Here is a 22594-nt window from a genome sequence, read left to right as displayed (position 1 = left end):
TATTTTTCCATGTTCTGTAGGCTATGACATTCTGAAAGTGGGAGAACCAAAGATTCTGGAAGCTCTTGCTTCTCCATAAAATACCTTTTCTATGTCATTGTTCTGTTATCTTGGGTCTTTGCCCTGAGGGGAATACTTCTTCTCTCTTGGAACTCCTCTGCCTTGGGGCTGGGTGTGCTGAGCTAAGGCCTCACTACTTGTGAGGATCCACTATTGCCAATGATGCCTCAGTGGGAGCCAGGGTGAACCCTAGGGGAAAGCAGTCCATCTGTCCCCATTGCTGCCTCACCTCATGCTGGGGCTATTTGCATTAGTATCCCTTTTGCCTCCTGCATTTCACTGCCCACTTTCCTTCCTATATTCCACATTGCTGTCTAGGTTTACATTCTGGCCTGTGCTCTGAATTATCCTGTAGGCCACAAGGACCCACAGATTTGAGTTTAAACTTTTAAGTACAGCAGTTTTGGGGACTAATTCTCTTGCAGGCTTGAAGAGTGGACCTTCTAATAGATGCTAAACCCAGTAAAGTGGACCTAAACCACCCCGTGTCATCATTAGTAGTGTGCTGGGTCAGGCTGAGGAAGGCATGAAGCACCCCTCCTCCCCTCAAAAGGCAATGGAAGGCCTCTCACCATTCATAGCACTGATAACTTGGTCTCTGCTGAGGAACTGGGGAGCTGGGAGCATGCAGTATTGTCTCCTTATTTTTCATATTCCCATGTATCTTTTGCCATTATAAAAAAGAAATTATAACTTGCGCCTATTGGCTTCTCTTTCTTTCTTTCTCCTCTTTTTGGCTTCTTTCTTTTTCTTTCTTCTTTCCCATTCCTGCCCCATGATGATGCTTAGGAAGAAGTCATGACCTTTAAAACATGGCCCATTCACCCCTCTAGCCCCATTTATTTTCATTCTCTTTCAAGTATCCTGCACTCTATCTTCTCTGGTTTATTCTCTGTTTAGAGAATATTTTGTCTTCTCCTATTTTTGTGCTGAGGTCCATGCTCTTTCTTGCAGTGTGAAAAGTTTATCTTCCTTGGTCTCTTTTACACTCTTTCCTTTCTCTGTTCAAAAAAGACTATAATACAGTGACATGAGATATATTTAACCAGTGAAACCCACCATGAGTCTCCAGGCAGAACTGAGGAACGTGAAGTGGACTTTGAGAGATTAAGTATATTATCAGTGTGAAGAATTCTACAACAAAGTAAAATGAATTATGACTGCTTGAATTTGAATCCTGACTCTCTGGCTTACAAGCTCTGTGAACTTCTAGGCACTTCATCTATAAAATGTAGATGTAATAATAGCAGCTGCTTTAGAGGATTGTGAAAATGGAATGGGATCATCTTCATAAAGTTCTTAACAGGGCACTTGGCACAAAGCAGGATTTCACAAATCTAATCTTGGGCTTCTGTTTTCTTTTCAGGGTTCACCCTATATTCTCTTAGGTATCTTCAGAGCACTTGAAGAAACAAAGACTCTTTGTACACTAAGCATCTTCCTTCCTTCCTTTCCTAATCTGGAAAGCCCCAGAGGCTAGAACACAGAGAAAAATCAGTCTCTGGAGGAGTTGCAGTGTTTGGCTCTTGGCAGAGGCCAAGGGAAGCTGGGGTGTCCAGGGAAAAAGCAGGATGGTACAATCTTAAGGGGAAAGAGGACTCCAATGGGAGGTCTTTAAAAGTGACACTACTCACCATGACTTTGTTGTTTATCTTTGATTTTGTGTTGTGCTTCCTGCTCCTCCTGAAGAGTACTGAATAAATCCCCCTTATTTGGAGTGAAAGAAATGTGGACACATCAGAGGACACTGAATAGTGAATGCAACAGGAATGTGGGTAATTGACCTGGGGACTGGGTGTTGGGCTAATGGAGTCTTAAGGCCAAGGTCACCCTAGAAAGGAGGAGAGAAGTCCTCCATCACACTATAAAGGGCTGGTCAGGTCTGGTGGGTAGTACTGATATGAAGATCACCTCCTAGAAATGATGAGAGGATGGGGGGAGAAAGAGGGAACAGGGAACACATGGTTACTTTGCTTCACAGCTAAGAAAGGAGTAAGTCCAACTTTGGAATAATGGAGAGACAGTTTTCAGGGTCAAAAGGGAGGTTATGAGAAAAGAAACTGAGCAGTAGGACTGATGGGGAGCATGTTTATTTCATTGTAGAGGGGAAGCATAGGGTTATCATAAACACAAAGGCTCCATTCAAATGAGTTATGCATTGCTGCTTTTACTGTTAAGACAACTTTGATCTGAATTATGTATTTCCCACTCTTTAAATAGGAATTAAAAATCCTCACATACCCTTTGATGTAGTTATTGAAGTTGACTTGTCTAAGCTTTTCTGTAGTGATTGGTCCTCCAGATCTTTATGCAAATGTCTGCAGGATTGAAGGAAGAGGCAGATTCTGGCTGGAAATGTCTTAGCAGAGGTTGACCAGAGCTTTTTGAAGAACACTGCACCTCAACAATTAGGAAGCAATTGTATCTGTATATTGCTCTGGGGAGTGGCTATGTGGGTATGTTCACATGCTAACTTAAAAAAAAATTATCAAGCTGTACACCTGAATCTGTGCATATTGTAGTATGTATGTTATACTTCAATTAAAAAGTTAACAAATATGGGAACAGGCAGTCATATTAAACGTTTTGGATAGGTTAAGTTAAATAAGGAATGAAAAGAAATCACTGGATTGGCTACACGTCATTGGCTACACGTCATTAACATTGACCAGTGTTAATTTTAGCAAGAAAATTTTCAGGTGAAATAAAAATGAAAAAAAGATGACCAACTAAACCAAATGTCCTGTTGTTTGTAAAGACTAATAAAACATATAAACCTCCAAGTGTGCTAATTAAGAAGGAAAAGAAAACAAAACCTCATGGATGAAAGGTATGACTAGCTAGAAGTTGCCAGGGCTAGAGAGAGGAGGGATGGGCTGGACACCAGCTGAGATTGCCTTCAGAAGGAAGGTGGATTTATACAGGGCAGTGAGCCAGGAGAGGAGCAAGATCCTGGATCAGAGGTGAGACAGGTGGTGGGTGGAGGCATTCTGTTTCCTCAGGCTCTTCTTCAGCTCTTTAAGCAATAATGGTCAACTTTGAATTTGTTTGTTTGTTTGTTTTTTTTGGTTTCTTTTTTCACTTTATTCTTTTTTTTTTTTTAAATATGAAATTTATTGTCAAATTGGTTTGCATACAAAACCCAGTGCTCCTCCCAACAGGTGCCCTCCTCAATGCCCATCACACACTTTCCCCTCCCTCCCACCCCCCATCAACCCTCAGTTTATTCTCAGTCTTTAAGAATCTCTTATGGTTTGCCTCCCTCCCTCTCTTTTTTTCCTCTCCTCTCCCCCATGGCCTTCTGTTAAGTTTCTCAGGATCCACATAAGAGTGAAAACATATGGTAGCTGTCTTTCTCTGCCTGACTTATTTCCCTTAGCATAACACTCTCCAGTTCCATCCACGTTGCTACAAAAGGCCATATTTCATTCTTTCTCATTGCCACGTAGTATTCCATTGTGTATATAAACCACAATTTCTTTATCCATTCATCAGTTGATGGACATTTAGGCTCTTTCCATAATTTGGCTATTGTTGAAAGTGCTGCTATAAACATTGGGGATCTGTAGCATCCAGAAAACACATGACAGTCTTAAGGATGTGCTGAATATTTTTTCCACCCTTTACAACCATTTTACTTCAAAAAGATTTCCATTGTCTTCTCATTGCTATCACTGAAGATGTCTCACCCACTGGCTATACACAGCAAAGTTATTTTACTCTGACCATGAAACAGAGCTATTTTATTCAATCTGTTCCATTATAAGACATTTTTTTTTTAACTTGGTCTCTAAGTCCCACTTATCCTTTTGACCATGCTATTCTGAGCAATCTAGAACTAAAAGAATAAAACAGGGAAAAGTCTAATTTTTTTTTATTACCAGTGTTTTACTGAGCAACTATGTACCATGAATTGTGCTAAGCACTTTTGCACAGCTTCTCATTTAAATCCCAAAAGATCTCTATGAATTAAGGATTATTACCCTCTTTCCTTGGAAATTTTAAATACTTAACCAAGGCAAAACAGCTATCAGGTGCAAGAGTAGAATTTTCAGTCTAGGTAGTATGTACCTCGTACCAATGCCTTTTAGTCACTTTGCGATCTTGTCTCTTGATGTTGTAGGACCAACAGCACATTCTGAGTGGAGTACAAAGAAGCATGCAGGATTTATATGCTGTATTCTAAGGAAAGAGAAACTAGGGATTCCTTGAAAAAGCTCAACAGGTGTCTCTCAAGACTGAGTGATACCAACAGAGGAATAAGAGACCCTTGTAAGGAGTGTTCTTAAATGGTTGGAGGAATGTACACATGCCCAAACATGAACTGAAATCATGGAAACCATCTATATGAAGGGGAAAGTAACTAAAGGACATTATAAAGGAATGGAATGGTGGTTAATGATGGCTCCTTATACTGAGGGTGACTCTCTATACTAAGTTTTACCTAACCAGATTCCTACACATTAATTGATATGGTAACACTAGAGTGTGGTAGACTGAGGTTAAATAGAACAATAAGCAGAAATAGATAAGCTCATGGATGTGCAAAGTAGTAACTCTGACAAAAACTGGCTGAGGGAGGTCCCTGATATATCTATAGATAGATATATCATCTATATCTATATCTATATCTATATCTATATCTATATCTATATCTAATACCATTATATCAAGTATATGTATAATACCTGGCCCCTAATACGACACACACACCTGGGAGTCACAGGTGTTAACAGGAGCTGGAATGACATGGACTTGATTTTCAAATTTACCACCTGCTTGCTGTATGATCTTGGACAAAATATTTAATCTCATTTTAACTGTATTAACTGTCTTATATGGAATAGATGTTTTTTCTATTTTACAAATGGACAAATACACTCAGATTATGAATACTAGATTTTTCAAGTTAGTACTGGTACATACTATGTACATTAGGAAGTGTTTTCCTTTCTAAAGGATAAAGCTTGTTATTTGGAATGTCTTGGTGGTTTAACATGAAGAGGGAGTTATATGAATTGGAGAATTACAAAAACCTATTGGGGGTCATCTATGAAGGAGCCCTTAAGTTTTGTCTGCAGCTACTTAATCTACTAATTGAAACCAGCTCAACAGAAAATGCATGCTGAAAATTAGGGAAGGTAGGGATCACAAATATTTCCAGACAGTTTATCATCTTCTATGGAAAGTGGTAATGTTACTCTCTGATGACCTTCTTTTCCTGAACTCATCAATCTATTTGTTCAACAAGAAGGATGCTTCATTCATCTACTGTCAAAGCACTATACTGAAGATATAAAATATGACATGTTGAGTCTTAAGAAGTTCATTGTTTCATTCAATAATTATTAAGTATCATGAACTGAACATACAAAGATAGAAGACAAACTCTTTCCTCCATTTTCTTCCTCATTCTTTGGAAACTGTTTGCTATGAGTACATGTTATCTTTTTTAATATGCTTGTGGCACCATAGCAATGGGCCACACACTTGGTATAAGGCCATCAACAAGACACAGTTGATTCAATACAATGACATCATAGGTAGAGTATGAGAATGGTTTAGATCCCTCAGAGGTCAACATGGGAGATTCCAGGAAAGTTCAGAAAAAGGTACCTAATTTAGCCTCTGTGTGAGATGGAGAAGGGGCCATGGGCTGATATTTGAATAAACAGAAATTAGCAAGGCAAAGAATACTGAGGGAGATGGAAGGTGGAGCAGGATAAACTGGTCAGAAGTCAGTTTTCTGATCCAGTAGTCCACTGAAAATCCCACTGAAAATGCCAGTCCAGCCAGTCAGTTCAGCTGAAAAGTCCAGCTGAAAATACCACTAGTTGCTCCTAGCACTATACAGCTGGGAGCAAGTCTTATAGGATTGCATCCATTTCTTACATCATTTTATGTATTAACAGGAAAGCAGTCTCATCTGTGATGCTGGGGATACCCTATAACCACACAGTGGAAACTCCTGCCACCTTCTTCCTTGTGGGTATCCCAGGTTTGCCATCTTCCCATCTTTGGCTGGCTATTTCACTGGGTGCCATGTATACCATATCCCTGTTAGGAAACACCCTCATCATGACCGTAATCTGGATGGATTTCACTCTACAAGAGCCCATGTATTGCTTCCTGTATGTACTGGCTGCTGTGGATATTGTTATGGCCTCCTCTGTGGTACCAAAGATGGTGAGTATCTTCTCTTCAGGAGATGGCTCCATCAGCTTTAATGGTTGTTTCACTCAGATGTATTTTGTCCATGTAGCCACATCTGTGGAGACAGGGCTATTGCTGGCCATGGCTTTTGACTGCTATATAGCCATCTGTAAGCCCCTGCACTACAAGAGGATTCTCACACCTCAACTGATGCTGGTAATGAGTGTGGCCATCACCATCAGGGCTGTCATATTCATGACTCCACTGAGTTGGATGGTAAGTCATCTGCCTTTCTGTGGCTCCAATGTGGTTCTCCATTCCTACTGTGAGCACATAGCCGTGGCCAAGTTGGCATGTGCTGACCCCATGCCCAGTAGTCTCTACAGTGTGATTGGCTCCTCCATTATTGTGGGCTCTGACGTGGCCTTCATTTCTGCCTCCTATAACCTGATTCTCCAGGCAGTATGTGGTCTCTCTTCAAAGAATGCTCAATTGAAAGCATTAAGCACATGTGGCTCCCACATGGGGGTTATGGCTCTGTACTACCTACCTGGGATGGCATCCATCTATGTGGCCTGGCTAGGGAAGGATACAGTGCCTCTGTACACCCAAGTACTGTTAGCTGATTTGTATTTGATCATCCCACCTACCTTTAACCCCATCATTTATGGCCTGAGGACCAAACAAATGCGGAAGCGAATATGGAGCTTGCTGACACACTGCCTCTTTGACCTCTCCAAACTGGGTTCATAAACACAAATTCCATTCAGATCTTGAGCAATCAAGATGACTCAAGATCAAGCATTCAAGGATACCTTAGAAATTTGTGGAGCTGGTTTGGTTTGCCTAGCACCAGAAGGAGTTCTAAGATGAAGCTGTAAAAGGTATTCTTGCCTAATTTTCCAGTTTCTAGTAAGAATGTGTACGGAATGATCAATTTTATGACAACATCTTTAATGGTTTCAATCAACTAGTATCTGTATAAGAGATAAGTCTGGGCAGAGAATACAGATTTGGGGTTTTTCTTTCCTTGCTTCTGACCCTTATGTTCAACTTAGTATCCTAAAAATATCCCTGCAGACAGAAACCAACAGTTTAGTCCTCCCATACCTGGCTGATTTTCTCAGAATTGTTCATTTCTCATGTGATTATTATGAAAGAAACTGTTAATATATAACCCTGCCTTCTGGCCCATTGATGAATCTGCTCCACTTGGGTCATGTGCATATAACTCAACCAGAGTAATTCTCTAGTCAAACTGGATCCCAGTTTATCTGAGGAGATAATAAACTTGGGATCACTGATCGTGGTCATTTTCTAACACGTGAACTTGGAAAGAGAAATCTGTACCACAGAAAGATATCAAATTAGCAAGATGGGATGAAGAAACCAAGTCTCTGGTTCTCAGATTCCAATTAATTTTGGACACCCAGGCACATCTGTTACTAAGTTTTATAAGATACCTCTATATCCTTTTAATTTCTCTCCTATTGTGAAGCTAGTTGGAGTCAGTGTACTAATAACCAGGCTTTTGCTTTTAAACAGCAGAAATTAAGGCAAAATGAGTCTGGTTGTGGGTATCTTCCTCTTTGCTTCCCAGTCCTGTTCTGTTTAACTGAACTGTAAGGCATAAAAGAAAAGGATCAAATGTAACATAGGTCTTTCTTCGTTTGGACACCACCATAGAAGTGTGCTCTGGGATGAGGAGGTTAATAGAAAACAATATCAATAATGATGCTGAAATGTGACTATTCTTTTCCAGGTCAGCAGATGTTGCTGTTTGGGTTTTGTTTTTATTTTTAACTTTCTGAGAGTCTTAAATTGAATAAGCAGTATATGTTAAAAGAAGGTTTCACATGTAAAAGACACATATATTTGACTCTGGTACATGTGAAAATCTATCTTAATAAAAGATAATTTCCAATAGTGTTACAACAAGTTATTATATCTGAGTCTTAATATTTCCTTGCTACTGATGGAGGATATACAATGCTAATTCATAGAGGGCACTAAAGATTAAAGAAAATAATGAATAGAGAGTGCATAACATAACATCTGATATACTGTCTCTACTTAAAAAATATATGCCCCAAATTTCTAATTCTATAGTTTTAAGGGGTAGGTCTAGGCACTATTGAAACTGTATTCCCATGTAGGTCAGTACTCATGTGATAACTGTTCCAAACAATCTGCTTAACAACTTAGCATCCACACCTTTGGCAAGCACTGAAATTATTTCCCTACCTAGAATGTATTCTATTTCAGAACACCAGTGAAGTAGGAATCAGCTTCTAAAAACCTGATAATGATGCACTGAGTTCCCAAAGAGTAGGAAAAAGGAACCCTTCTTACAATACTTAACATAAAAACAAATCAAGATCATGAAGTAGTTAAATGCATTTGATAAGATTTCCATTTTAAAATGTCACACTATTCTTTCCTTATAAGCAACCCAAAGAATTGACTATGTTCATCAAATACAAGAATATTAGATGTATTAAAGAATCTGATGTAAAGTGACAAAGGTATAGTCTAGCCTGCACTCAAAACAGAAATTTCTTCTCAGCATTTCCCACAGAAGTCTGCCCTACTTTATGTTTCATTCACATTGGTATTCCTTGAAACTAGCTGGGACCCACTGTTAGCCCTCAGATATTGAATTACATACTTTCAAATTGGACTAGTTCCTACCATGGCTACCCCAAAACAGAAAATCTTGTGCTTCTCCAGATATATCAGATATAACCTCAGCCCTCTCACACCAAGCAATGTATGCCATTTAACTAGTGCCTGGAACCTACACAGACTCTCAGTGTTTGGATATTAAGAGATTAAAATCAATCCTGCTTGGGGCACCTGGTTGGTTCAGTCAGTTAAGCGTCCTACTCTTGGTTTTGGCTCAGGTCATGATCTCATGGTTTCGTGAGTTCAAGCTCCACATCAGGCTCTGCAGTGACAGTGTGGGGCCTGCTTGGGATTCTCTCTCCCTTGCCCCTCCCCCTCTCTTTGCCCCTCCCCCACTCACATGATCTCTGTTACTCTCAAAACAAATAAACTTAAAAAAAATAAATCCTATTTGAATAGACCCATAACCAGTAAACAAATCGAATTACTAATCAAAAATCTCCCAAAAACCAAGAGTACAGGGCCAGATGGCTTTCCCGGGGAATTCTTCCAAACAATTAAGAAAGAGTTAACACCTATTCTCTTGAAGCTGTTCTAAAAAATAGAAATGGAAGAAAAACTTCCAAACTCTTTCTATGAAGCCAGTACTACCTTGATTCCAAAACCAGACAAAGAGCCCACTAAAAAGGAGAACTATAGACGAATTTCTCTGATGAACATGGATGCAAAAATCCTCAACAAGATATTAGCCAACCATATCCAACAATACATTAAAAAAATTATTCACCACAACCAAGTGGGATTTATACCTGGGATGCAGGGCTGGTTCAATATCCACAAAACAATCAATGTGATTCATCACATCAATAAAAGAAAGGACAAAAACCACAGGATCCTGTCAATACATGCAGAGAAAGCATTTGACAAAATACAGCATCCTTTCTTGATAAAAACCCTCAAGAAAGTAGGAATAGAAGGGTCATACCTCGAGACCATAAAAGCCATATATGAAACACCCAACACTAATATCATCCTCAATGGGAAAAACTGAGAACTTTCCCCCTAAAGTCAGGAACAAGACAGGGATGTCCACTCTCGCCACTGTTATTCAATATAGTATTGGAAGTCTTAGCCTCAGCGATCATACAACACAAAGAAATAAAAGGCATCCAAATTGGCCAGGAGGCAGCCAAACTTTCACTCTTCACAGATGACATGATACTCTATATGGGAAACCCAAAAGACTCCACCAAAAAACTGCTAGAACTGATCCATGAATTCAGCAAAGTGGCAGGATATAAAATCAATGTACAGAAATTGGTTGCATTCCTATACACCAATCATGAAACCACAGAAAGAGAAATCAAGGAATCGATCGCATTTACAATTGCACCAAAACCCATGAAATACCTAGGAGTAAATCTAATGAAAGAGGTGGAAAATTTAGATACTGAAAACTATAGAAAGCTTATGAAAGAAATTGAAGAAGATACCAAGAAATGGAAAAATATTCCATGCTCCTGGATAGGAAGAACAAATATTGTTAAAATGTCAATACTACCCAAAGCAATCTACATATTCAATACAATACCTATCAAAATAACACCAGCATTCTTCACAGAGCTAGAACAAACAATTCTAAAATTTGTATGGAACCAGAAAAGACCCCAAATAGCCAAAGAAATCTTGAGAAAGAAAACCAAAGTGTGGGGGATAAGCTTAGGAATCCCCCGGGCTAACACCAATGGCTTAACAAAGCATAAAGAAATACAAAGTTATAAAATGCTCACACCCAAGTTTGGGTAAATCAGATTGGCACTCCAAGAATAGGGGGTAAAAAGATACCCCAAGAATAGGGAATCACAGAGGTGCCAGGAATAGGGAGATGCAAAGGCACCCCAAAATAGAGAGGGGGTACAGAGCCCCCAAAATAGAGAGGGAGAGACAAAGGCCTGAAATAGAAACAATGCAAAGGTGCCCAATAATAGGAATAACAAGACTAGATATTCAGGGTGAAAGCACCCCAAATTTAGTACTATAGCAGAAAGCTGCTTTCACAGGAGGATAGGGCCAGGTTAGGTCAATTGGTGAACGGGACTATGGACCACTGCGCTGCAGGCAAAGCAGCACACAGCAGAGATGGTTAACAAAAGAAAAGGTGTCTTGTTAACCCTGAAGTTATTCACCCTATCTGTCTCATCCCCTAGGCTAGCAAAGATAAACAGGCACGGTGCCTCCTGGGCACCTCCTGTCAGCCGTTAACAACCATCTACCAATCTGCCCTGCACCAGGATTTTGTTTTGTGTTGACCCTAACCCCAGACACTGTATATCTTCAAAATCCCCTTTTTCCCCCTCACATCCCCAAGTTAATGTTTACGTTTCTTTGTCTCTTTGTGCACCCCCCCATCATGTTTGTAAGCCTTCTGATCTGAATAAATACAGGGCAAGGACCCTTATTCAGTACTCTTGTCTTTTCCCGGACATTAGCCATCTCTCACTTTAATCCTGCATCTGCTCTTTTGCTGGCCAAAAGAGAACTTTAGACTTAGAGTCTATGACACCACAGCAGGAGGCATCACAATCCTCGACTTCAAGTTGTATTACAAAGCTGTAATCATCAAGACAGCATGGTACTGGCACAAAAACAGACACTCAGATCAATGGAACAGAATACAAAATCCAGAAATTGACCCATAAATGTATGCTCAACTAATCTTTGACAAAGCAGGAAAGACTGTCTAATGGAATAAAGACAGTCTCTTCCACAAGTGGTGCTGGGAAGACTGGATAGTGACATGCAGAAGAATGAACCTGGACCACTTTCTTACACCATACACAAAAATAAACTCAAAATGGATGAAAGACCTAAATGTAAGACAGGAAGCCATCAAAATCCTTGAGGAGAAAGCAGGCAAAAACCTCTTTGATCTTGGCCGCAGTAACTTCTTACTCAACACATCACCAGAGGCAAGGGAAACAAAAGCAAAAATGAAATACTGGGACCTCCTCAAAATAAAAAGCTTCTTTCTGTACAGCAAAGGAAACGATCAGCAAAACTAAAAGGCAACTGACGGAATGGGAGAAGATATTTGCAAATGACATATCAGATAAAGGATTAGTATCCAAAATCTATAAAGAACTTATCAAACTCTACACCTGAAAAACAAATAATCCAGTGAAGAAATGGGCAAAAGAAATGAATAGACACTTCTCCAAAGAAGACATCCAGATGGCCAACCGACACATGAAAAAATGCTTAATATCACTCATCATCAGGGAAATACAAATCAAAATCACAATGATATACCACCTCACACCTCTCAGAATGGCTAACAATAACAACTCAGGCAACAACAAATGTTGGCAAGGATGTGGAGAAAGAGGATCTCTTTTGCACTGCTGGTGGGAATGCAAACTGGTGCAGCCACTCTGGAAAACAGGATGGAGGTTCCTGAGAAAATTAAAAATAAAACTACCCTATGACCCAGCAATTGCACTACTAGGTATTTATCCAAGGGATACAGGTATGCTGTTTTGAAGGGGCACATGAACCCCAATGTTTATAGCAGCACTATCAACAATAGATGAAGTATGGAAAGAGCCCAGATATCCATCGATGGATGAGTGAAGATGTGATACACACACACACACACACACACACACACACACACACACACAGGAGTATTACTTGGCAATCAAAAAGAATGAACCCTGCAATTTGCAACTACATGGATGGAACTAGAGGGTATTACTCTAAGCAAAATTACTCAGAGAAAGACAAATACCATATGACTTCACTCATATGAGGACTTTAAGATACAAAACAGATGAACATAAGGGAAGGGAAGCAAAAATAATATAAAAATGGAGTGGGACAAAACATAAGAGACTCTTAAATATGGAGAACAAGCAGAGGGTTACTGGAGGGGTTGTGGGAAGGGCATGGGCTAAATGGGTAAGGGGCATTAAGGAATCTACTCCTGAAATCATTGTTGCACTATATGCTAACTAACTTGGATGTAAATTAAAAAAACAAAAAAAAAAACAAACAAAAAAAACCCAAAAAAAAACCATTCCTGTTTGAAAAACGGGAGATTGAATTTCCTGTAGGGAGTCCAAGGATTTTCCCTGTCTCTATGCAGGACCTACCTATTTTCCCCATTAATAGCCTTTTGCCTCAAGGCTCAGGCATTGCACTCCTTGGTTTCTCTGCTAGTAAAATAAGGGTGGGCAAAGCTCATCCCTGTCTTGTAGTGAATCATCTCACAAAGCTGGAGGAGAGTGGTACAGGCAATCTATGCTCAGTGTGGCCACCTGCTTCTTCCCTCTGGACCCCTTTTGTAACTATTTTTGAATTATTTTTTTTTAAATATTTTTTAACGTTTATTTATTATTTTTGAGACAGAGAGAGACAGAGCATGAACAGGGGAGGGTCAGAGAGAGGGAGACACAGAATCCGAAACAGGCTCCAGGCTCTGAGCTGTCAGCACAGAGCTCGACGCGGGACTCGAACTCACGGACCACGAGATCATGACCTGAGCCGAAGTCGGCCGCTCAACCGACTGAGCCACCCAGGCACCCCTGAATTATTTTTTTTTTAACAGAATTATAGTTAAGTACCATCTAGTTGTTCATACCCCTATGAAATAAGAAGAGCTTATTTTTATATTTGTGTTTTGATTCTAGGCATATGAATGAAAGTACCCTCACTTAAGTATTTACACACTCACACACCCACACATGGTGCCAAGACTGGGCTGTAATGGTGAACTAGACAAACAAGGTTCTGGTCTTCACAGGGTTCTTAGAAAGGAAGTAAGCAACAGCCCTAGATGAAAGGGTTTCATACACTTAAGAACTTCAATATTCTTGCTTGGTCTTAAAAATCAGACAGTATGAAATAAACAATGTATCTAACCTTGTACTTCTGACAAGTAACCAAAAAAAAAACAAAACAAAAAACAAAACCAAAAACAAAACCCTACCTAAAACAGCGTGTTACCAATGAAGCCATTCCATTACTTAATTCACTCTAGGTTTGAATGAATTTACCTCCTAATAATCCTTTTTCTAAGAGACTTCCAGGGTTTGTCCTAATAAAACCATAGTAAAAGAACAGCACTGGTTTGGTTCCTATCCTCTTATGCTAAGTATCCATGGATGTTACTGGAAGCACTTTCTAAAAATCTATTTCTCAAGTCTATAAACAATTCCCCAGGGATTCCTCCTATACAAAGACATGGTCTCTTTAACGAGGTCTGCTCAACCCTTTGCCAAGACCAGGTCTGTGACTTACTAGTTCATTCCTCTCCAAGCAGAGAATGGAAACTTCTCCCCTTCTGCTAATGCTTGAGGAGTGACTTGGAAGCATGGTGGGCAGAATATGAGTTTATTTCTCCATTTTAGCCTGTTTTACCTCCTCCACACATGAGCACCCAATAAAATGAAAGTACAAAGACAATTTCTGCTACTCTTTATTACAGGAATTACTTTACTTCTGCCTATACCTGACCTGCTGTCTACTTTGCTGCCCAATCCTGACTCAACAGTCAATTCCTTCAAACTTAAACTATATCAGACATTGACTTCTACAGCATCATGGCAACAACATGTGATGTATACATCATGGTCCCTTGCTATAGGCAGGGTCAATAGTTTCTACACATTTGCCTTGCAGTTGGTTTCCAGGCACAAGCATTCCCACATCATATTCCTAAGCCCCATAATGAGCTATTTTTGCCACACACATCACGCTAAGGTCGACAGCCCAGACATATAGTTTCAATTCCCTTTCATTATAACTTATGGCTCCAGAGCTGGCTTTTTGTGCCTCATCCTATTTTTTCTCCCACGCTTACCTCCTACTTTTCTCCTTCTGTCATAGATTTAGAGAAGAGAAAGGCATAATATTATGTAGTTACCAGAGCCATGAAGATTCCACTGGTGACAGAAAAAGATCCAAACTTTAGCCCAACTAGCTTGTGGCTGAGCCTTCTTTCTAGTGTACGTGTTTTGCATTTTTCTTTTCATTATTTCCATTCTGTACCCTGATGTCACAGTCCCCATTATAATCCAAATACAAACACATAATAGATGCACAACATATTACTGTGGCCCAGAGTCTGGCACTGGCATGGGCACCTTTCTGTCTAACGGGCTGAGATTGTCAGGAGACAGTTTAAGGAACAAACACACTGCTGTAAAGATGCTGGCTGTTAAGAAGGTGAGGCAGGAAGGCTACTACAGGCGGAATCTGTGGCTTGCCTTCCTCTGTCCCTGAGAAAGGAACAAAAGTATAGGATGGATCGGAGATCGTCACAACAATCCTGTGAGGTAGGAGAGTATGCAATTACTATACCCATTTTCCCATTGAGGACACTTACAATCTTTCAGACATGTGGGATGTTTCAGATCCAGATGTAATGAATGATATGCAGGCATGTGACCTCAGAAGTGAGTTTGTCAATCTTGTTTCATTCGAATGTGAGAGATACTTTATAATCTTTACAATCTTCTTTCAACAGTTTTGTGAGAAGTTACTTGCTGCATTAAGGCCATTTCAGTTTCTCCATCCATAAAGTGAAAGTAAAAACAAGGCTCACAGGTTTTCTGATCCTGAGAGTCAGAGAAAAGGGCAGGACCAGGACCTACCTCTCCTTAGAGTCTGAGATACAGTGATTTTCCCAGCTTATGCTCAGAGAGGCGTGGCCTGGGCAGTGTCGCAATGCATTTCTCTAGTTAGGAGGTCAGAGAGCTGGGGTCAGATATGGGTTGCTCAGTAGCAGCAAACCTCAGGCAAAGCATCCTCTACTGGTATTAGCACAGCAACCAGCTCTGGATATGGCTCTGGATACGGACAATTATCTTTTGGCTTTTTGGTAAACCCCACACAAAAGGTTTCCTGAAGGCTGGATCTACTTCATAACCCTCGCTGACTTAATTATGGCACCAATGAGGACCAGGGAAGAAGAGCATGAGCTACAGACAGGACAAAGTCCTGACTCTTAACACCAACAGGTTATCTTACAACTGCTCTGATCCTCACCCTCAGCCCTGTCATACTTCCCTCACGGGGGTGTCATGCTCATTTGACTGAGCCTCAACTTTTTCAGATGAGTGACTTTGGCCAAGTAGCAACAGACCACTGAGCCAGGCAAAGGACTCCCTGGATCCTAGGCTCAGCTAAGTTCAAGGGCATCTGTGTCAGAGGCCAGGTTCACCAAGACCCCTGTGGGCCAGGCAAAACTCCAAGGCCTCTGGCTAGGATGGTGGCTCAGTTAGTCCTCCTCATCCAGGGAGCAGATGGTCAGAGGAGCCGTGTTGTTAGCTCCAATGCTATAGCAAGGACTAAAGTAGGGCAGGAGACGCCCAGGGAAGGGATAGTGGGGGAAAGTGAAAATGTGGGAGCCATTGTCAGTCACATTATAGAAAGAGATATCATGGGCCTCATAATCCAGGAAGATCCCCACCCGGCGGGGAGGGACCAGCAAGGACAGGAGCGGGTATTCATCAGTGCCTGCTCGGTACTCATTTCCCTTCCGCAGCCTTATCACCCAGAATCCATAGTGGGGGGATAAATAGACCACCTCCTTCCGGTCTACATTTTCCTTGCACACTCCCAGGCCCCATTCTGACCTGTCTCCCACTTCCACCTCCCAGTAGTGCCGGCCTGAGGAGATGCACTGGCTGCCCAGGACGATATTGTAGCGGTAGAATCTCTCAGGATTGTCGGGCAGTTTCTGCTTGGTATCTCCATAACGCACGCATTTTCTGTCCTCAGACACAATGAGACGGGAATAAGCAGTGTCTGGATCCAGGCGCACATCAGCTGGGGGAAAAAGATCCTGGTTGGTGACACTGACACATGGCACAAGGCACGGGTGTGGTCTCTTTGATGAACACAGCCATGGGTTTCTCAAAGATGGGTGGGACTGAGGCTAGCTGGGGCATCCAGAGGGCACTGAACAATTTTCTTTCTCTAGGAGGGGTCCTTCCCACTGCCCATCATAACCTTTCCTAGTATTCATTACCTGCGTATGTCTTCAAAATCTCTCTTAGCCCCGGCACGCGGCAATCTGTCTTTAGCTCAAGGGAGACTGGTTCTGGTCGCTGTAGGCTCCAAGACTTGCTCCTGGCAGAGAAGTGGTGACCCTTGAGGCCAGAAGACCCTTGGGGCCATCTGGTCCTTCCCTTACTACGGGAAAGATGGGCTTGGCCAGGGACAGTCAGTGGGGTGCCCCTCCACAGCAACAACAGGCAAAGCAGAGATGTGATGATTATTTGCCTGAGCCTGAATGGATTGTGGTACAGAGAGAACAAACACATTTTGTGCTGGGGGAGGGTCAGATGTGTAATGGGTGCTGGGAGAGGCAGCAGCGTGCCACAAAGGAGGAAGGCCAATACCCAGGCTGGAGCACCAATGGAGACATCTTTTTTCCTTCTTGGGCAACCTACTTAAGACTACATATTTTATAACTTTACCTGAAATTCTTATTGGAACTACTGGAAATGAATTTGACCGACTACAAAGAAGGAAGAAGGCTGATGAACAAAGCTTCTTTAGCAAATGTAAGGAAAGATGATTATGGACCAGCAGCCACTCTTCTGTAGGTATGGGGTCTACATTTCTTCCCTACTTCTGCCTCTGGTCGGGCCCCACTATTCTTCACAGGGCTGCCTTGGAGCTCCAAGGATGTGAACATACCTGTTTAAGATTTCCTGAATACCCTAGAAGGAGAAAAAAAATGCAGCACATGAGTATGTGCTATTCCCTTTTTTTTAAATTTTATTTTTTAAAATTTATATCCAAATTAGTTAGCATATAGAACAACAGTGATTTCAGGAGTTGATTCCTTAGTGCCCCTTACCCATTTAGCCCACCCCCATCCCACAACCCCTCCAGTAACCCTCAATTTGTTCTCCATATTTATGAGTCTCTTCTGTTTTGTCCCCCTCCATGTTTTTATTTTTGCTTCCCTTCCCTTATGTTCATCTGTTTTGTCTCTTCAAGTCCTCATATGAGTGAAGTCATATGATTTTTGTCTTTCTCTGACTAATTTCACTTAGTTCCATTCACATAGTTGCAAATGGCAAGATTTCATTCTTTTGGATTGCCAAGTAATACTCCACTGTATATATATACCACAACTTCTTTATCCATTCATCCATCAATGGACATTCGGCTCTTTCCATACTTTGGCTATTGTTGATAGTGCTGCTATAAACATGGGGGTGCATGTCCCTTCGAAACAGCCCACCTGTATCCTGGGTGGGATATTGCTGGGTCGTAGGGTAGTTCTATTTTTAATTTTTTTGAGAAACCTCCAGACTGTTTTCCAGAGTGGCTGCACCAGCTTGCATTCCCAGAGTATGTGCTATTCCTTGGAGGGACCAGATAACACCGAGCCCTGGGAGGGGGTTTCTCTAAGGGAAAGGGAGGTGGAGAGCAAGGCTGGACTGGTTGACTTCAGCCTCCACCTTGACTCTCAGGCCAGAGGGGAAGGACTGGTATGAAGCCAGAGCTGCCTGAGCACTGCCCTACCTGCAATGTGACAAAAGGTCATGCCAGGCATTAGCAGAGGGGAGAAGGTATATGGGATCAATGTCTGACAGGCTCTGGTGAAGACTAGCTAATTCTCTCCTGGAGTCCCATGCCACCTTTAGCTCTCATTCAAAGTTCCCAAGAAAACCCACCACTTACCTGCAGCATCCAGCGGACAGGCCTCTGAGACCTCTCTTCCAGCTCTGCAATCATCCCCCACAGCACCCGACTCTGCTGGATGAGCTCATTACGATTCTGCTCCAGTTTTTGCACGGTCTCCCCCTCTTCTTGCTCTAGGCTGGTGAGGGCTGCGGCTGCTTCTACCTCCAGTTGCCGACCTGGTGGCTGTTTTTTCTTTAATAATCGCCGATATTTCTCAAACTCCCACATGATACTCTGCTTTCGGGTTTCTACCTGGATCTATAGAGCCAGGACCAGAAATCAGTACTGCTACTTCTTGTAAGGGCCATCCAGGACTGAGGGAACTGGCACATGCATACACACATACTCTGGCATGTGCTGGTACCAACTGTGTATCAGGCCCTGCAGAAGCCAAGATGAAGGATACTGATTTTCCTACCTCTCCGTTCCCAGAGCAACAGTACATGCTTCTGGGTCCCTATTACTACTCTTCTTGACCCTAGTGGGGCCCAGGATATTATCTTGGTACTCTATGCTCTAGACTCTTTTCTATTTTCAGAATAATATATTCTACCTTCAGAATAATGACCAGGAGGATTACACTTAGGTCTCTAAGGCAGTGTGACTTTACACTGTTAGTGTTGCTCCTTATGGATATTCTATCAATTCAATATGCTCTTTTAGGTTGGTTCAATGTTACCTCCTGTGGATCAAAAGTTCTGACGGTTTGGTAGTTAATGGTTCTCAAACTTATTACAGGGATGATTATCCAATATTCTAGTAACTTAACTTTTAGTAAATATGCTCTCACTGGGGAAAGTGAAACAGAAACAATGTATTACTAATCATTATATAAATCTTACCAGTGTGAACTTATGCATACCTGAATTATGTAGTTTTCCTTTCTCACATGTGAGGACACAAACCCAGAGGTCATCCCTTTATCACTATCAAGAAACTGAAATTGAGAGGGTACATAGCCTGCCTGAGGCCACACACTTGGTATAGAATGCTGGTTGGAGGACCCCAGGGTCTCTGACTTGAATGCTGCATCTGGCCTCATACAGATGAGGAAGCTACCGCAGGCCAGCTCCAGGAAAACACAGGGACCACACAGTCTCCCCTCCCCAGGTGGCAACCTGCCTTCCAGCTGGCAGTTCGCTTCCTCTCACCAACTTCCAGCTTCCAGGCCTCATCTTGCTCTTTTTTCAGATGCTCCAAAGCCTCGTGGAGTTTCCACTGAAAGAAATAAAAACCTCATGAGGACACTTCAGGCAGCCCAGGTTGTCAATGAGGCTTCCTAGCACTGGCAGGAAAACAAGTGTCCCTCAGGCAGGCAGAATGAATGCTGGAGGTAAAGGGAGTGCCTGGGGTTGGTGTGGGGGACAGTGATTCCTGCCCAGATGACATTGGAGGCAGCACTCTGACCATTTCAGCTCCCACAGTTTCTAAGTTTCTGTAAAATAGAAGAAAAGGTCCATTTCCAACCTTGGACGTTCCTATCCATGCCTATTTTTATCCTTATCTGCCTTGTTATCCTATAGCCTCTTAAAACCTTGTTATTCGGAGTAATGTCCATGTGGGTTAGCAGCATTCACATTACCAGGGAGCTGCTAGAAATGTAGAATCCTGGCCTCACCCCTGACCTGCTGAATCAGAACCTGAATTGTTCACATACATATTAAAAGTAAGAAGCTCTATCCTAGAATATTACCACAAGAGATTACTGCTGGAAAGCATAAAGTGTTCTGATCACAATATTAACCATTTTATTAAAGATTTGCCAGGTGCCACATGTGGCTTCAGCACTAAACCTACATTTAGTGCTCACAACCCTTGAGTATTATCCCTATTTTGTAGATAAGAAAACTGAGGCTCGGTGACTGAACTCCCCAAGGTCATTCAGCTAGTAAATAGCTGGGCTGGGATTTAACTCCACTCTCTAACTGCTATGCCAATATTTCACTGCCTCCCTATTTTAAAACTCAAAATAAAATGAACTAGGAAGTGCTTCTAATTTTTTAGAAATCATTTTTTCATAGAAAAACACCTAATTCGGGAGATTTGTTTTACACTCTTACATTCTAAACTCAACTTCAAGAAAGAGAAGACCAGTACGAGATCAGTGGATCACAGAATCACTGGGATAATGAATCTGATAAAGATATGTCAGCATGGGCATCTGGAAAAAGAGCAAGAAGCTGGAAACTGATGGGGGGAGCTATAGAAAAGGAGCAGCAGGTGTAACAGAGATGACCCCCCCCCCCCAAAAAAAAATAAAAAGAGTAGGGAAAGGAGAAAGAACACTGGATGAAGAGCAAGAAGACCGAAGTCCCAGCCTTTGATCTTCCTTTAACTTATTTAACCTAAAGTCAGACATGCCTTATAATGTAATATTAGATAATCTCACTTAATCCTAAATGACTCAGCCATGGTCCCTTCCAGCTCTAAAATCATTTATCATGATCTCAAATTTCTAAACCTCAGTTTTGTAGATAAAGGACAGAGTTGAGGTGACTATTGCCAAATGATTATTTGTGGCATTTCTAAGAGGAGTTTGCAGATTTTGCTGGGTGTGGCCTTGACTGCTTCATGCCCAAACTCATTCAAGGCTCTCAGAACCTCAGCCAAACCAAACTGGTCTCCTTCAAATTCTCAGTAAGGAAAGCATGTTTGGGCTAGGCATTAAGCCATGCTAGGCTCAGGGATAGGGTGTGGAAGCAGGAGGAAAGGAAATGCAAGGAGAGGTGTGGCTCACTGTATCTGGTCCCCAGGATCAGTGGGTGTGAGGAGTCAAGGGAATCAGCTCTCACTTAGTCTCTGGGGCTCCTGGTCAAGTCCTTGATCTAGAGACAGCCAAGAGTGGGGCAGGGGAGAGACTGGGGTGGCTGGCCTCCATCTCCCACCTTATACTCCCAGGTGGCATCCTCCATAGGCACAACACTGTGGTCCTCATGCTCAGGGGACTGGCTGCAGGCCTCACACATGATCAGGCCATCCACTTTGCAGAACATCTTTAGCTGTTCCCTGTGAAGCTCACACACATCACCCTTCAGCCCCATTCCTGGATGCAGCCCTAGCAGACGAACTTTTTCTACAACATTGGCCAGCTGCCAATTAGGCCGCAGGTTCCTTGGCTGGACAGGAGCCCGGCAGAGGGGACAGGTGTAACCCCAGTTCTGGGATTCTCCTGGAACCTCCCAGAGTCCAGAGAGACAGCCGTGGCAGAAGCTGTGACCACAGTCGATGCTCACAGGCTCCCTGAGAAAGGTCATGCAGATGGGACAGGCCACTTCTTCCACGATGGCTTCCACCAATGCTGCAGGATCCATGGCTCCTTCTCACTCCCTCCTCAGAACATGAATAAAGCCAGGCAGAGGTAGTCAAGGCTGAGAAGGAAAGAAAAAAACAAAACAAAACAACAGGATAAAAATGTTCTTCTGTTGAAGAGCAAAGGGATCAGCAAAAAGGATAGTGATTGAAAAAAGCTAACTTTCACCTTTGGATCCTTTATTGACCCTATTTAATAAGTGTTGGCCTTCCCAACTGAAGTTCTGACTGAGTCATATTATTCATACCATGGTAGAGACAGCTGGGGTGCCTAAGTGAGTGGATATTGGGAGTTTTCTGTTTTCATTCATTTGGTCATCCCTCCTCTGAGTTTGTTCACCAGACCATTCCCATTCTACTTCAATCACATTCTCCAAACCAGCTTTGTTTCTCTTGAGCTTGGTAAAGGTCCCCAAAAATGTGATGTTTCAGTATCCAAAATAAGGCCAGAAATACCCCTAGGTATATATACTTCAAGGTGCAGAAAAGGTAATAATACTAGATGCCCATTGCCTATATGCTTAGTTTGTTTTCTTGTGTTGCATATTTAAGTGTAAAGTATAAGGGAACCAGCAATATTTTCTCCACACCCTCTAAAGCTCTGCCCATTTCTCCAGCACTAATATTCACTAAGATGACAAAACACTTTCCTCAGCCTTCAGTGATATGTTTAGAAGCAAAGATGAAATAACACCCATTGCAAGATAAAAACACAGGTCATCTGATGACAGTCAAATCCACA

At 41.9% G+C, this 22594-nt stretch overlaps 2 protein-coding genes across 2 annotated transcripts; one reads left to right on the top strand and one right to left on the bottom strand.

Annotated features, from left to right (window-relative positions):
• Window positions 1–3146: 3146 nt before the first annotated feature.
• TRIM68 (tripartite motif containing 68) lies at window positions 3147–21907 on the bottom strand. The gene is made up of 6 exons (XM_049651376.1): window positions 21429–21907; window positions 19666–19761; window positions 18541–18801; window positions 17545–17567; window positions 16871–16971; window positions 3147–16668 (listed from the first exon to the last, which is right to left on the bottom strand). Exons 1-6 carry the CDS (start codon window positions 21852–21854, stop codon window positions 16118–16120), a joined length of 1458 nt encoding a protein of 485 aa, XP_049507333.1. The 5' UTR covers window positions 21855–21907; the 3' UTR covers window positions 3147–16117.
• Window positions 5841–6966, top strand: LOC125936934 (olfactory receptor 52I2-like). The gene has a single exon (XM_049651391.1). The coding sequence runs from the start codon at window positions 5992–5994 to the stop codon at window positions 6964–6966; it is 975 nt and encodes a 324-aa protein (XP_049507348.1). The 5' UTR covers window positions 5841–5991.
• Window positions 21908–22594: the final 687 nt, after the last annotated feature.

This window comes from Panthera uncia, chromosome D1 (genome assembly GCF_023721935.1).
Source record: "Panthera uncia isolate 11264 chromosome D1, Puncia_PCG_1.0, whole genome shotgun sequence".
NCBI lineage: Eukaryota > Metazoa > Chordata > Mammalia > Carnivora > Felidae > Panthera > Panthera uncia.
The sequence above is the reverse complement of the archived record's forward strand: the minus strand, read 5'-3'. Positions and strand labels throughout refer to the sequence as shown.